We start from the raw sequence: 15,191 nt of genomic DNA on the forward strand, positions 1-15,191 counted from the left end.
CTCAAATCAGCTCGACAACAGTACATGCATGACGAGTTTGCATGCGCGCCCCCAATGCGTCATTTGAGAGCAATGCCTCGCGCCTCACGGTGTCCAGATCTACCACGGAACTCAGCTGGGCTGGTTCCCACAGTATCACTGCAGACTCACCTTGACCGTTTGATCAACACTCCCTGTGGCAATCACATTAATTCTCCTCGGCTCTGTCGTTATATTCGCTTTGGGATCTCCATTCTGAACGCTCGCATCGCCACCGATCACGGCTCTGCCCCAAGTCATACAGGTCACAAAATGAGCATGAGCATCGACCGTTTTGACGCAACGCCCATTCGTCAGGTCCCAGACCTTGATCGTCTTGTCGTCAGAGGCTGATAGGAGGTGTTTGCCCATCGGATGGAAGACCAAAGCTCGGATCCAATTGTCGTGGCCATTCTGAGCACAGAGTAAGCATTGCTGCTGTCTGCTTCGTGGACTGCTCTCTTCCTCATTCGCTCACAAAGGTATAGAGACATTGGCCGGATTGAGTATCCCATAGTTTGATCGTCTTGTCCCTGGAGCCAGTAGCTGAATATGAGCCAGGTGTCTTGGCGCGAGCGTCCGCTGCTGTTGACTTGATATAAGTCAGCTTGGGTATTGGGTAGACGAGACGAGACGAGACGAGACGAGACGACGGACCTGCAATCCCGCCAGCTCGCGGATAGCAGCATGCGCAGCGGTCGGAGCGAAAACTGCACATTCCACTACATGCTCGTGACCCCTGAACTCCATTTTTGACTCCCCAGAGGCGAAATCCCAGAGGCGTGATGTCTACGGTTAGGTCAGCTCATCTCGCTCCTTGACCCTGAAGCCTCACCTGATCGCTTGAGCTCGATAACAGCCATCGTCCGTCTTCTGAGGGTACCACCTCCCGTACCCATTCCACATGTCCCGTCAACGTTTTGACGCAATACCTGAGACCTGGAGTTAGCTGATAAAACGCCAGATGGCTATAGGATCGCACACACCCGCTCGCCACTTCCCATATCCTGATGGACTTGTCACGACTCGCCGATACCAACTTTTCTCCGTCGGGTGTGAAGCGGACCGTCGAAACGGAATGGTCGTGACCATGTAGAGTTTTGGTATTATTGTACTCGTTCGCCGGATCCCAAAGCTTTATTGTCAGATCAGAGGAACAGGTCACTGAAGCGAAGTCAGTTCTACCCAAAGTAGTACCCTCGACTCACCCATCAATGTTCCTTTTGGACTATACTCTACGTCCGTCACGGCTTTCGTATGACCTTTCACTGTGCGTTCGAATTCTCCACCCTCCCAATCCCAGATCTTCACACTTGCATCTTCACTGGCACTAGCTAAGACGGTCCATGTCGGGTGAAACGCCACGCGAGTGATAGGCGCTCGATGTGATGTCAATGAATGTCTCGCAGGAGCACGGGGAAGGAATGGAGCGGAAGATGAGGATGCGGATGCTGAGGCTCTGGTTGGTGATGCTAGTTCGGCTAGCAAGGCAGCATTCCGAGATTCAAGATCCATAATCTGGGGACAAGGATACGGGATTAGCTCAGCTTCGTAGCCTAGCAGCTATAGACCAGTTGAGCTCTTGCTCACTTTTTTCTGGAGCCGTATGACACTTGTCCACTTTTTCTCAAGCAGCCCGACCCATCTCGCTTTCGGATCATCGACTTCAAAGTCGGGAGTCTCAGACTCCCGCTTCAGAGCTTCGTAGGTCTCCTGCATGCCTGACGAATGCAGGTAGGACAACATAGCTCGGTGACTATGGTCGAGTCAGCTGAAAAGAGCAGGAGCACGATATCATGGATCGGATCGCATGACGAGATAAAGGAAAGGTGAGGTGGGGATTGCTCCAGAGGCGGGATGGACAAAGAGGCTTCGAGCGGCACTCACAGCTCATCTTTTTGACGTTCGGATAGGAGGCTCGACATGTCGAGCCAAGCCTCCTCGTGTGATGGTGGCTAGAGAGTAGGCTTCCGGGCACTTGAACCCCACAGCGGACTGCTCGGGCGAGGTACGGTATCCGGCTGTCGGAGAGGTCTCGTAATGGGTGATTCCGATTTGAACGGTGATTGCGACGCGATGCAGGAACAACTTCACCAGTCCGGAGGTCAACAGCAGGGCTCGAGGTCTCGTATAGCAAGCGAGCAAGTCAGGTCGTGCGAGTCACTTGTTCTGGGTCAAGGTACAAAGGTGTAACAGATACTTCAAACATGATCCCAATCAATAAAATTCAACCGCCGTCGACCCGCGACGAACCAAATGAAATGCCGCGTCCAAGGATCAATAATAACCTTTCCTTCCTGCTCCTCGGATCTTGAGTTACGCATGTACTGAGCTCAGCTCAGATACGACTCGGGAATCAGAGATGGACCTTGCGAAGACCAAATGGGACTTTCATCGGTGCTCGCTTCCATCCGAGGGCGTTTTGCTCGTGGAGTTTGACCGGTAAGCCTTGGAGCATGATCCGACACATTTCACCTCTCTGACCGGTGATGCACAGGGCACCAGTGAACGCCTTTCATGACGAGTAGGGTAGCGTATCTTCGATATATGAGGTCCTTGAGACTGACCTGGGAGCTCCAGAATGTGGACAGAGCTCCGACATGTAATGCATCACGCTTCCTTAAATCCTGGAGTCAGATGTGTCGTGCTCGCCTCAAAACTGAACAAGGGCTTCACAGCTGGGCTAGATAGTGAGCACCCACCTCGAGGCACGCAAGGGCCAGGTGAAAGCTTGAAGGAACACTCACATTTCACAGTCAAGGATCAGCTGGCTGCAATGCAGAATTATCCCAAGGATCCCGGACGACAAGCTCTTGTCCTTCTTGATCACTTGAGGGTGCGTCTTGAAGTCAAACATCCTTGATCCCTCACTTTGACTCATCGAGAGACCAGGATTTCCAAGATGCCATATCATCCCTGGCAGAGTGTAGAGCCCCGGTAATCGCTGCCCTACACGGAATCTGCTTTGGACTTGGTCTGGATATTGCGTCCGCATGCGACATCCGCCTAGCCGCGGAGAATACAACATTCAGGATCGCCGTAGGTCATTTTAGGGAGCCTGGCCCGATCGAACGATGCTCAACAGGCATGGCTCTTATTTAGGAGGTCGACGTTGGCCTAGCAGCGGATATTGGTACGCTTCAGCGATTTCCAAAGATCATAGGCAACGACTCGAAGGCTAGAGAGCTAGCTTTGACAGCCAGATCATTTGGAGCGCACGAAGCGAAGGAATTTGGATTCCTTAGCAAAGTGGTCAAGGGCGATAGAGAAGCTGTGACGAGTGGGTCATCGAGTCACGGGCGGGCGACAGAACCGCTTACGATCGTCCCGCTCAGAAGCTGCACTGGAGGTGGCCAAGCAGATAGCTGAGAAGAGCCCGATAGCGGTCCTGAGTACCAAGCACCTGATGAATCGTGAGTCGGGAATGGCGGTGCTCGCTGAGATTCCTTAGACGCTCGAGATCATTCGTGCGTCCACGTGAAGCGGCGTGGGCGACCTAACGCTCACCTCATGCTAGGGTCCGAGAAGGATTGGAATATACTCAAGCATGGAACATGTGAGTCTGACTGAGCGCGGATGGTAACGTGTACTGACCCAAATGCTCAGGGGCATGCTGCAGACCGAGGTTTGTATATATGAAAGACATGCCACACATGACTGACAGCTTGACGCAGGATGTGTCCAATGCCATGAAGGGAGTTCTCAGCAAGAAGCAAGCTCGATTCGCACCTGTACCCTTAATCCAACGTGTGAAAGCCAAGTTGTGAGCACGGTCAAAATCGGCCCCAAGTTGTATACAATGCAAATGCAGTTTGTATGCTATATCCGCTATACCTAATTACACTAATGATCGCTAGCCTGTGCGTTTTGGGGCGTTGGGGAATTCGGCGTAGGAATGGTCTGCAAGACAGAGTCTTGGATGTCCACGGTCTCTCCTGTTGCAGCATCTCCCGCCTCTCCAGTGTGCGCCTCGTCGGCAGCAGCGACGCGCAGCGGCTTCTGACCGGACGGACCTTCGCTACTAGGCGACTGCGCTGCCTTGGAGGAGGCGGCCTTGGGTATTGCCCGTCTTCTCCAAGCTTCGACATATGCCTGACCTCCAGTGAAGGGTCCTTGCGTCACGGCGTCAGGGTGCAACTCTGTACCCCATCTCGTCTTCCTAGGGTTTTTCCACTTTATCCTCGTTGACACAACTCGTTCTCCACGTTGAGTCGCTGACAGATGTGCATCCAACGCTTTATTCTCTTTCATGTGTGCTCGAGTCTGGGGCATATCAGTCACGACATCCTTTCCAACAAGCGTGACAGAAGACTTACAAATGGATCGATATTAAATTCTGCACCATAGTGCCTTGCTTCTAGCTCAGCCGCCAAGGTGGACATTTCGTGCATCGCTCGAAGCTCGACAAATTGCTTCGTTGCTTCCGTATATGCCGCAGAGTAAAGGTAACCATGAGACTCGATAAGATTCAGAACGAAGGCAACAACGCTGGTGAGGGCATCAGCTCTAGTCAGAAGGGCGTTTAAGAAGGGCTCTTCTCACTTCTCGACTGTGGGATAGGCACCTCGTTGTCTCAATGTCTTCCAAGCAGTACCCGTGACACCCTTGTCCATTTCTACGGTCCGCATCTCCACCAACGAGACGGGTCGCATCGCTTCAAAGGGGAAGTCTTTGAAGAACTGAAGTCTTAGCCTGTCTTCAGGGTAAACGATCTTCCTGGGTTTCGTCACGATCCTCGCTCCATACTTGGGTTGTTTTTTGCTGAGACGTTCAATTTGGAGTGCTACGGGGCATATCAATACGAGCTTTCTCAAATCACTGAATTTCAATGACCGTTAAACTTCAGACCCTGAGATGGGATGGGTCGCCCTTCAACAGTCGTGTTGGAACCAGAAGCACGACCGTCATTGATATGTAGTGGTGGTCTTGGTCTAGATTCGTACGGCGGCAGCGTAGGGGGAGGATTGGCCATGGCAGCAGCGTACCATGTTGGCTGTTTCGATATATGCTCAGATTTGATCAATCTACCGACCAATTCTGGTATTTGCTGTGGGATCCTACGCATAATGAATGCTTATCGAAGAGTGACAGGCGAAAGAAAGTCCTCGAGGACAGGAATCCTGAATATCGAGGGGCACAAAATCTGGGATAAAAGGTTGCTATAAATTCAAGCCAAGATAAATATTCAAAGGGCACGTACCCGTCCATCCACCGTTCGGGCAGCGCGCGATCCGTCGTCGCATCATACATATCATCTCCAGGCAGGGCCGCGTCTTCGAAATGTCGCTGAACGCTCAACGAAAGCAGGAGAAGGATTACACGGAAGACGTCAAGAGTCTGGTGCCAATAGCCGAGGACTTAGCCAAGGTGAGCTGGATAATGATAATGTCACTGTACTCGGCTGACACATTGGCCAGTCTGGAAAGTTGCAGGATGCAATCGATCAGATCACAGCGCTGGAGAAGCAGACGCGAAATGCTAGTCTAAATGCTCGCTGAAAACGGTTCAAGACTGACTTGCTCTTCAGGCCGCGGACATGTCTTCCACTGCGACTCTGCTCGTCTTGATCGCTCGACTGTCTTATCAAGCGGGTTCACTCGATACGCTCAATACTCAGCTCACTGTCATGTCAAAGAAGCATGGTCAGCTGAAAGAGGCCGTAGTGAGAATGGTGGATGAGGCTATGAAGTGGTTGCCGGAATTGAAAGCGAAGAAAGATGCTGGAGAGTATAAGGCCGGCAAGGATAGATGGTTGGAACTCCTCGACACCCTGAGGGACATTACCGAGGGCAAGGTGAGTGTTCGGACGGGGACCTGAAGACAATCTCATGCCATTCCTCAGATCTACCTTGAATTGGCTCGAGCACGATTGACAGCCATGTTGGCGAGTTACCATGAATTCCTCGCCGCCTCTGCTCCAGAAGCATCCAGTCAGTTGACAGCCTTCTAAAATGAACGCGTTCAGCTGACCCTCACTAGGCTCCAAAACTCCATCCTCATCCACCTCTTACGATCTGCCCAGCAAAGGGGATGCCAAAGCCGATCCAGTGACGAAGCGGGATCACCTGGACCGAGCAGCGGATCTCATGTCGGATATTCAGGTCGAGACGTACAGCAGTATGGACAAGGGGGAGAAGACCAACTTGTGAGGATAGCTCACACATGAGAGAGCCACGACTGATGCTGCTGATCAGTATCTTGGAGCAAATGAGATTGGAGAGTCTGAGGGGGAATTGGGTCAGAGTTAGAGTTGGATCGAGGAAGGTCAACAGGGTATTTCTGAAAGAGCCGGATAGTGCGGTGAGTACTTTGTCATTGCCAGAGAAGAACTCAATCTTATAAATATTTCAGGATCTCAAGTTGAGGTACTTTGATCTCCTTGTCGAATTGGCGCTGCAGGACGAAGCATATCTGGAAGCATGTAATGCTTATCAAGAGGTATGGGACACAGAAGAGGTGAAGAAAGATGAGGCCCGGACCATGAACGTGAGGCGGCACATGCTTGGACAGCTCCCTGACGAATGTTTAGGTCATTGAGAATATCATGATCTACGTCATTCTAGCCCCATATGACAATGAGCAATCTGATATGCTGCATAAGCTCTATGCAGATCCCGCTCTGCAAAAGTCCCCTGTCTATTTGTGAGTTGGGGCAATCGTCATTCATCCGTCATCTGATGCTTGTTCGTAGTGATCTCGTCAAATGTTTCATCACCAACGAGTTGATGCGCTGGCCAGGGATTGAATCGATTTATGGTCCCACACTGCGCCAATCTCCAGTCTTTGCGTCTGGGTCTGAATTGGGGAGGAAGACTGGAATCAAAGCGGATGAAGACAAATCCCGTGATAATGGACTGAGCCCAGGCGATCACCGCTGGGAAGAGCTGCACAAGCGCGTTGTCGAGCATGTGAGCACTTTGCGCCGGGCGGATGACAATGAATGCGTCCAGTCAAAGCAGAGACTGACCTTCTTGGATTTCATTTAGAACATTCGAGTCATCTCCAAATACTACACCAAAATCACCATGTCTCGGTTGACGGAATTACTCGATTTACCTCCCATCAGCGCCGAGAGGACGCTCTGCAAGCTCGTGACTGACAAGACCATTTATGCTCGAATCGATAGACCCAAAGGCATCGTATCGTTCAAGCCGAGACAGTCTGTCAATGCGACGCTAAACAGCTGGAGCGAAGATGTCGGCAAGGTCTTGAACTTGGTAGAGAAGACAAGTCATTTGGTTTCCAAGGTGAGTTTTGTTGTTGTGGAGGCGGCTTCAGCTCGTAACATGTGCCTTTGTTGGATTGACCCCTCGCTTCTAGGAGTACGCCATGCACGAAGCCAGTCAAGGCAAAAAGGTGGCCGCTAAATGAGCAAACGGTCGGCAGGATGGATGAAAGAGTATTGCGAAGAGACGATATTGGCATTGCATGAAATGAGCCGTTTGAACATGTACTTTGCCCACAAGATGCATACAATGTGACCCCCGGTTCTGCATAGATGCCCAAGATATGACGTGAGAACGCACGCCCCTGAGCCCGATAAAATGTATGACGGCAAGAAAGATTCTACAAGATTGGGTGGAAATGCTAGAGATTGTGATGATGATGATTGGGATGATGGCGATATGAGCTGGATTAATGAGTGTTCCAGCGTTTTTGTCTTTGGGAGACATGTAGGATTGAATACGACGGTGAAAAAGGAGAGGGATCTGAATGAAAATGGAGGGGGATTTCGAGGAGATGAAACGAATACAACCAGACTTCTAACCTTCACCAAAAAACCGTGATCCCACCGTGTGTTGTTGTTGTTGTTGATGCGTTGACAATGATGTGTTGATGATCCTCGTTGCCGATGGACGCTTCTTTCATCATTTTTTAGGTTTTCCAAAATTTCTCAAATGATCCCATCGACTCTTCTTTTCTCCTTCTGGATCGACGACGTGTCCGCCCATCCAATCATTTTCAATCATCATGTATTGTTGAGGTTGTTGTTCTTCGTCATCCGAATCATCACCATCGTGAGGTCCAGTGAATCGATTTGAAAAGACGGAAATATATGGCGAGGAACCAGTGGTGGAGGGTACAATGGTTCCGCCTGCTCCTGCGCCATTCGAAAAGCCCGAGGTGATGGAGGGTGTACGAGCAGCCGCAGCAGCACCAACGCTGCCTAGCGATTGCATCGGTGATGCTAGGCCAGCGTATCGGCTAGGGTTCAGAGTCGTCAAAGGGGTCAGACCGGAGAATGAGGCAGAGCCTAAACGCGAGGCTGCGGGAGACAGTGATCGAGTGGATCGAATGATGGACGGCGCAAGTACTGAAGATGGCTTCGAAGATGGTTGATGATGTGTCGAGGAGGAACCCAGTGGGAATGACAATTTTCGAACGGAACGAGCGAGAGGAGATTGCGATGAAGGGTTATTGAGTGGCAAAGGTGACGAGATGCCAGGGTATTGATCAGCGTAGGATTCGTCGACAGCCTCTCCGTTGTCTTGTGGGGCATCTGCAGGCCCGCCGGGACGCTGGGATCCCGCATCAAGCCAAGCGTCTGTAGACATGGGTGATCCTGCTCTGGCCGCATTGGCATGGACCCGTCGTCGATGATGTTGAGAGCGACGAGAGTGCGTCGACGCTGACGAAGGGAACGTATGCGCTGGGCCAGCGGTGAGCGCAGCCATTCGTTCCTTGTACGCTGCTGCCCGCTTGTCGTAAATGAGGTTGATTGACGCAGATTGGGGCGCATCAGCGGGGAACAAGCTGGAACCGTAGCCTGAAGTAGGGCGGCGTGGCGTCAACGAAAGTCAATAGACGGGCCTCTAACTCACTTCTTCTGCCAAAGCTGTGTAATGAGGAAGGTCGCTGCCGTCCTTCCGAGCCAAACTCAGACGGCACTCGCGATACACCGTCACTGAGTGCACTGAAAAAGCTGTCCCGGTCGGAACCACCATCTTCACTCCCAATATACTTCTTCTTCTCTCTTTCCGCAAAGACCTCTTCCATCGCATGACTCTCTCCATACGCCGCAAGTTGTGCCGCGAGAGATCTCGATGAATCGAGCGAGTCTGGCAACTGAGCAATCTGCAAAATATCACTCTCAGTCTGCTTGATCAATTCACGAGCTTCTGCCGAAGTGGAGGCTTGTCGACGAGGTTGGGGGTGAACGACATCGTGCTCCGGTACCGGCGGGAATCCGCCTTGTCCTCCTAGAGACAAGGTCGAAGGCGGTGTCAGGGACGTGCCAGCTGTCGATTGACCGTAAGAATACCCCATGCCTGAATTTGAAGTCGAACTTGATGAGACGCTCTTTCCCCTGGCTCGGCTTTCGACGTTGTACAAACTGGATGTTGAGGGCGCAGGAGGCGAGGAGCTCTTGATGCTTCCTACCCGTTTGTGAAGAGGCGGTGACGACCCGAGATCCTCGGAACTGGCAAGTGACATTCGGAGGGATGGGGGCGTGACGATACGGGTGGATTCTGTGCCCCCAGCAGTCGACAGCGATGCACCTCGATACCTTCCAAACCGAGTCCATGATCGATATGAACTTTGCCTGCGTACGGGTGCGATGTCTTCCTGCGATATGATCTCGACAAATCTGGATCGAGGCGGGGTGGGCTTTTTGAGCTGCACAGGCATGTTTTCTAGGTGCGCCTCGGGCTCCATGGCATCCTCGTCAGCTTCCAGCAGTTTGGTCATCGATGATGCAGGCGGCTGCACATTCTGGTCGGCCGATGGGCCCTCCTCCTCGATGATGTCTGCTGGTCTGGTACGGTCGCCTCGCTCCGTCTCCTCTGAGGTGGCGCGACGAGCATCCCGGTCTCCCCGTTCAGTGTCCGTTGTGGCAATATCAGTATCAGAGTTATCATGCCCGTCCAGCCGCGCCGCCACCTGAGAGGGCAGAACAGAGGAAGCGGAAAGGTATCCTTGGCGAACCTCGTCCGCCAGATCCTCATCAGGTGTGTGGATGACTTCCACGGTCGCTGATCCCGATTCGTCCACTGGCGATTGGACCACGACAACAGGCGTCGATGGACGATCCGAAGTCGATGTCGAGCTCGTCAGATCCATATCGAGAGGTTCGGCGAATCGAATATAGTGAGCGTAATCGAACAATGAGGCATCTTCCGCGTCGTGGTATTCATCATCCTCGTCCTCCTCGATATCAGCATCTGCGCCTCCTTCTGTCCTGGTACCAGAATCTTGACTCTGTTTGCCTTCTGCTTCCCCGACTGCGCCAGATCTCTCCGCCAGCTTGATAGTCTCTGTCTCTGCCTGGTCCCCCTCCAGAGTCACATCCTTCTCCTCCGACACTCGATGGATCTTGAGAATGTTGTCGCGAGCAGGGGCATTGTCCGATTTGGTCGGTGACTTTGGATCAGATCGCTTGCGAGATCTTGTGCTTCGCCGTCTCAGTATACCAGACGCAACCTTTCTCAGGTCGACACCTTCGGCCCACCCCATGATCCGACCACCGCTTTGGGATCGCGGGACGGATTGGTTTGGAGAGCCAAAATTTGCCAAACGACTGGGTAGAGTCGCCGAACGAGGTTTGGAAGTGGCAGTTTGGACATGAGTCGGTCCTTCGGCCGTCATCGATAAGTGAAGAGGACTGGACGGAGTCGATGGCTGTCGTGAAGAGCTGGTCCCAGTACCACTTGGTGAGGTGATGGTTGTTTGCGAAGCAGACTTGACGACTTCTGATTTGGACCTGCGCAAGTTGACAGACGGTGAATCTGAATCAGACGATTGAGCCCATTCATTTGCCAAAGGACTAGGTGCTGCCATTCCACTACCCTTTCGACTGGTGGTATGACGTCTTTCTGGTAGATTGATGGGCGACAATCGGCTCTCTGAAATGTCTGATGCAAGTGTGGATATGGAGGGCGAAGGCGAAGAAGGGAGTGGGATCATGGCGGGATCAATTGTCAACGACGAGAACGTAGGGAGTTCCAGTTCGGAGCTGAAAAAGCTCGACTTGTGAGCCGGTGCAGAGTTCGGCAAGGTCACATCGAGGCCTGAAAAGACGCTCTGGTCATCGTCTCCTCGAACGCTCTTGCCTTCTCGCATACTCAGGTCCAGGGAAGCTCGCCGCAGTTTCTCAATACCTTCGTCAACTTCCTCGGGCAACAATGGTCTCGCTCTGGATTCACTACGTTGAGGTGGACTGGGACTGCGCGATGGGGGTGAGTGACCACGACGGAAGAGGTGGAGCAAGGCGTGTTTTGACATGTACTTGTGACCATATTTTCTGACACGTTGAGTTTCGGGCGAGACATTGTAATCGTTTGAACGATGTCGACCTCGAAAGTAGCCAGAAGAAGGAGGAGATCGCGATGCGGATGAGAAGACAGAGTTGGGAGATGTAGGACTGGTCGCTCCCACATGCGCCGAGTCTCCATTCTGAGGATGATGATGGTGATCCCTCTTGAAGGCTTGACGTATGGCTTGACCTGGATGAGCAGCTTTCTCCAAGATGGACGGAAGGGAGGGTCGACGAGAAGAGCCGAACAGTGTGGATGTGCTGCGGGATGGAGGTGGCCCGAGGGACGAGCGTGAAGGCGAGGGTCCCAACAAGGATTTGGAAGGAGAAGATGCAAGATTTGATGACGATGGGTCTCGTTCTGGGGGATCAGGGAATATGGACCCCAGTCCCAAGGTCGTGGTGGATTGACCAGAGTATCCAGAAAGGCCGCTTGGCTCGCGATTTAACATTGATCCATCTGGACCATACGTTGCCACTGGCGAGGTCGGCGGGGAGAATGCTTTTGGCGAGTTGAGAGAGTTTGCTTCTGGGTCAGGTTGATTTTCGACGCCTTTGGTGTTGATTCGTAAACCTTCCAGAGGCTGCAAGGAAGATGAGGCCGATAAATTTGGTCGCTGCTGCTGAGACGCAGCCGAAGCTGAACGACTAGGTCGACCTCGGAACAAGGCCTCGAAAGACTGCTTGACTTTGATAGCAGCGGTACTGGGAGCTTCAGAAGCGTTGCTTGAGAAGCTGAAAGCTCGTTCCTTGCCCTTGCGTGAACCAAACGAACTGAGTCGTTCTCTGACCTCGAGAGAGGAGTCATTCCGATTCAGATTCGCTAGGCTGGCCGATGTACTTGGTGATCCAGATTCCAACGGTTCTACGGAGTCCTCTCCTCCTAAAGACGAGAGTCTGGCGTGCGATTCCTGAGCTTGCAAGTGCTCCCAGACACGAAGGACCCGAATGACATCGGTGTGTCGGTTGATTTCTGCGAGGGTTTCAGGCGTCATGCCATTCTTATCTTGCTTATCGGGGATAGCCCCACAAGTGAGGAGAATCTGAGCGATAGGAGCGTGACCGTTGGCAGCGGCGAAATGAAGTGGTGTGGAGCCTGTAGATTCAAGGTCAGGGCTGTAGCTCTCGGGCAAAACGGTGCTCCGACTCACCAGCTGCGCCGACACTTGGCGCATTGCTCCTCTTGCCGTCCGAATACCTTCTAGGTAATCTCGGAGCATTAACATCTGCTCCCCGTTCGATGAGCATCCTGACGACGCTGACGCTTCCACCTGAGCACGCTGCGTGGAGTGGTAAGACGCCATGGAGCACCGAGTTGACGGGTTGACCGTGAGTCAGGGCGTAGTGGACCAAACCGACATTGCCCGCTGCGGCAGCACTATGTAGCTCTAGATTTGGATCTGGTGGTGGGTAAGATGGCCATTCAGAGGCAGCAAGAGTAGAATGCCGACGAGAAATGAGTGGGCGAGTGAAGGAGCCCGGAGCGAGGGCAGAGTGCCGACGAAGGGGAGCGGGTGAACGATGGAGGGGTGAATGAGGAGACGAAGAGGAAGGGGGAAGAGTCGAGCGTCGCGTGGAGGTTGAGCGAGAGTGGGGTGAGTGCATCGAGAATCGAATGTAGAGAGTGATGTGGAGGAGGAAGAGAGGAATAAAGAGTCAGCAATGTTCTACGATATGCGAAGATGTGGATGAATGAGGTGACCGAAGATGACATGGGGTGAATTGCACACGCCCCGAGGTTTGCATGCCAGGGAGGAAGATTCAACACAGTGTGGGAGCAAGGATCGATTTTGTGTCCAAAGGACTCCTCCCCTCTTCCTTTCGGTGTTATTGTCGGGTCATTCAAACCCCCCCATATGTAGGTTGAACATGACACCCAGCGGGGTAAGTACCCCCTTCGTCATACTCCATCCCATCTCGCTGACTCATTTTTCCGGACCATGCGACCGCCTTCATACACCCGGACAACCCTTTCTTGAGCAGCTTGTGCCATCACTACTCCAGCTCTGTGGAGAAGAGCCCCGGCGGGGAAGCCGGGTGACACCAAAGGTGGGAGAGGGAGGGGGGAACCACCACTTCCATAACTCACAATTCAACACCACGTCATACTTGGCCTCTACGTCTTCCAATCTTGTAGAAGCAGGCATGGTAGCTCCCTCCTCTACCAGGAATACAACGCAGTGATAGACCTTGACCCCGCTTTTTCTTCAACCGAGCAGTAATATCGTATAGACCATCCAGTGGAATAGAGAGCGCGGGAGAGAGAGAGAGAGTGTGTGTGTATGTGTGAGAGTGCGCGCGGATTTTAAATCTAGGTTCTTCCCATGAATTCCGGTAACGGGGGGGGGGGGGGGGGGAAAGAGCAGCAGCAGTACGACCAGCAGTAGAGCCTGAGGAACAAGTCTCCTCGCGTCGAAGTGGCACCGACAGCAAGGGGCCAGTTGGGATATGAATCCAAAGTCACTGTACACCTGAGATAGGATCCGCTGCTAGAGCGATGTGTAATCGTTGAATCCCAACATGAGGTGAATGGGGGGTGTAATACTAGTCAAGTGGAGGATGAGCGTGACATTGTATGTAAACCACCCAGGGGCGCTCTTCTCAATAGAGTTGTAAAAGAATTTTATTATACTGCTTTGGGGCGGGGGTACCCTCGCCCTGCTTCTTCGGTCTTTTTTTTACCTTTCTCTTCCCTTGAGTCTGCCAAAGATCTCGCCGATCCTCCGTGAACGGGACAGAGGGATCACACTGGATCTTCATGACTTCGCTGCCGAACGACTGGCGGTACAGACACGAATCTCAAGGTATCAGCACGAGGAATGTTGCCAGTGCGAGCCGAGATGCACCCAAAAGCATCCGGCAAACAAGTACTAAGAATCTTTCGGCTGCTCAACGTGGCATAGATACATATGATGGTGTGGGATCGGCTGTAGCTTTTCCGAACGGCCATCGACGGCCTGTCTGTCCACACTACAAACTCCCCTACCCCGTGCCGACCTTCGATCTCTGGTGAAGATATATGGTAGTATCACGACCATCGGACTCACACCCTATTAATAGAAGAAAAAAAAAGGAGATCCAAACCTCTCACATTCATTTTCCACAAGCAAATGACTCATGGTGGCGCCTCAATAGTATCTGTGCCCCCCCCCCCCATTCTGGCAATTCCACTTTGAATCGTTGTGGTTTGTGGCATTTGACTATCCTCACGATCATGGCCACTAGTTGAGTTTGTGCTCGAGAAAGACGGACACCTCCAGGAGGTGTAGGATTGGACCCGTCACGTGTGGTTGGGGTTAGTCACCAGTCCCAAGGGACAACGAGATCTGTCGAGAGTTCATGGAGGAGTGAACAACGTCCGAGCCGTCATCTGCACCTCTGCGCTCTCCTCGTATCTCTCAAGTGACCCGCTGCATCCTCCCTCTCCTATTTCCTTTCACCGTGTCGGTTGAGAAGCAGTGGAGGCTGTCACAGTCGAGCTAACGGTCCCCGTCTGAGCGGGGCGGGGTAAGAAGGGTGTTATGGTTAAGGGAGTGGAGTCCGAAATAAGCGGTGCATTCGTCATTCCTCATGAAATGCCAAGCGACAACTCTGATTCAACCCAAAAAAAAGAACATCTGAACCTACGATAATCAACTCCACCACTTGGAGAGTGTCGCTTGAGATGGATCATATGTCTGCCAGTGTCATCTCACCGACATTCAAGCATTGTTGAGCGTGTCCGTGGGCGTATGCTCGGTGAGGTCGGTCGAAGACACCACCCAGAGCATCTATCTCTACGACCTCCTCGATACCCTTTGGACATGAGAACGTGAACACACTGTCCAGCATCATGCAGACTCTGAAACGAGGTTTGAGCAAGCTCAATAGAAAAGATGAAAGTGTCGAATTGAAACGGGACAGATTCGTCGTCGCTCAT

The 15,191-nt window shown here is 52.4% G+C and overlaps 5 protein-coding genes across 5 annotated transcripts; 2 read left to right on the forward strand and 3 right to left on the reverse strand.

Moving 5' to 3' along the window:
* Positions 1-84: 84 nt before the first annotated feature.
* Positions 85-1,943, reverse strand: BD324DRAFT_648743 (WD40-repeat-containing domain protein; the record flags this gene model as incomplete). The annotated part of the gene is made up of 9 exons (XM_022017876.1): positions 85-99; positions 151-432; positions 497-610; positions 676-807; positions 854-950; positions 1,005-1,182; positions 1,227-1,536; positions 1,609-1,774; positions 1,906-1,943. 9 exons carry the CDS (start codon positions 1,941-1,943, stop codon positions 85-87), a joined length of 1,332 nt encoding a protein of 443 aa, XP_021873924.1.
* Positions 1,944-2,232: 289 nt separating this feature from the next.
* Positions 2,233-3,824, forward strand: BD324DRAFT_616509 (ClpP/crotonase-like domain-containing protein). The gene is made up of 11 exons (XM_022014833.1): positions 2,233-2,460; positions 2,516-2,542; positions 2,599-2,708; positions 2,775-2,854; positions 2,911-3,057; positions 3,121-3,298; positions 3,354-3,431; positions 3,470-3,485; positions 3,536-3,574; positions 3,625-3,643; positions 3,693-3,824. Exons 1-11 carry the CDS (start codon positions 2,381-2,383, stop codon positions 3,783-3,785), a joined length of 867 nt encoding a protein of 288 aa, XP_021873925.1. The 5' UTR covers positions 2,233-2,380; the 3' UTR covers positions 3,786-3,824.
* BD324DRAFT_616513 (mitochondrial ribosomal protein S25-domain-containing protein) lies at positions 3,825-5,110 on the reverse strand. Its single transcript, XM_022014834.1, has 4 exons — positions 4,852-5,110; positions 4,561-4,801; positions 4,335-4,506; positions 3,825-4,281 (listed from the first exon to the last, which is right to left on the reverse strand). Exons 1-4 carry the CDS (start codon positions 5,081-5,083, stop codon positions 3,862-3,864), a joined length of 1,065 nt encoding a protein of 354 aa, XP_021873926.1. The 5' UTR covers positions 5,084-5,110; the 3' UTR covers positions 3,825-3,861.
* Positions 5,111-5,256: 146 nt separating this feature from the next.
* Positions 5,257-7,467, forward strand: BD324DRAFT_616515 (PCI domain-domain-containing protein). The gene is made up of 11 exons (XM_022014835.1): positions 5,257-5,385; positions 5,436-5,495; positions 5,546-5,812; positions 5,861-5,948; positions 5,998-6,163; positions 6,213-6,318; positions 6,370-6,504; positions 6,548-6,660; positions 6,710-6,926; positions 7,005-7,265; positions 7,339-7,467. The coding sequence occupies exons 1-11, from the start codon at positions 5,299-5,301 to the stop codon at positions 7,387-7,389; spliced, it is 1,551 nt and encodes a 516-aa protein (XP_021873927.1). The 5' UTR covers positions 5,257-5,298; the 3' UTR covers positions 7,390-7,467.
* Positions 7,468-7,471: 4 nt separating this feature from the next.
* BD324DRAFT_616516 (hypothetical protein) lies at positions 7,472-13,622 on the reverse strand. The gene is made up of 4 exons (XM_022014836.1): positions 13,362-13,622; positions 12,424-12,672; positions 8,841-12,368; positions 7,472-8,785 (listed from the first exon to the last, which is right to left on the reverse strand). Exons 1-4 carry the CDS (start codon positions 13,417-13,419, stop codon positions 7,887-7,889), a joined length of 4,734 nt encoding a protein of 1,577 aa, XP_021873928.1. The 5' UTR covers positions 13,420-13,622; the 3' UTR covers positions 7,472-7,886.
* Positions 13,623-15,191: the final 1,569 nt, after the last annotated feature.

Source organism: Kockovaella imperatae (assembly GCF_002102565.1).
Source record: "Kockovaella imperatae strain NRRL Y-17943 chromosome Unknown BD324scaffold_2, whole genome shotgun sequence".
Taxonomy (NCBI): domain Eukaryota; kingdom Fungi; phylum Basidiomycota; class Tremellomycetes; order Tremellales; family Cuniculitremaceae; genus Kockovaella; species Kockovaella imperatae.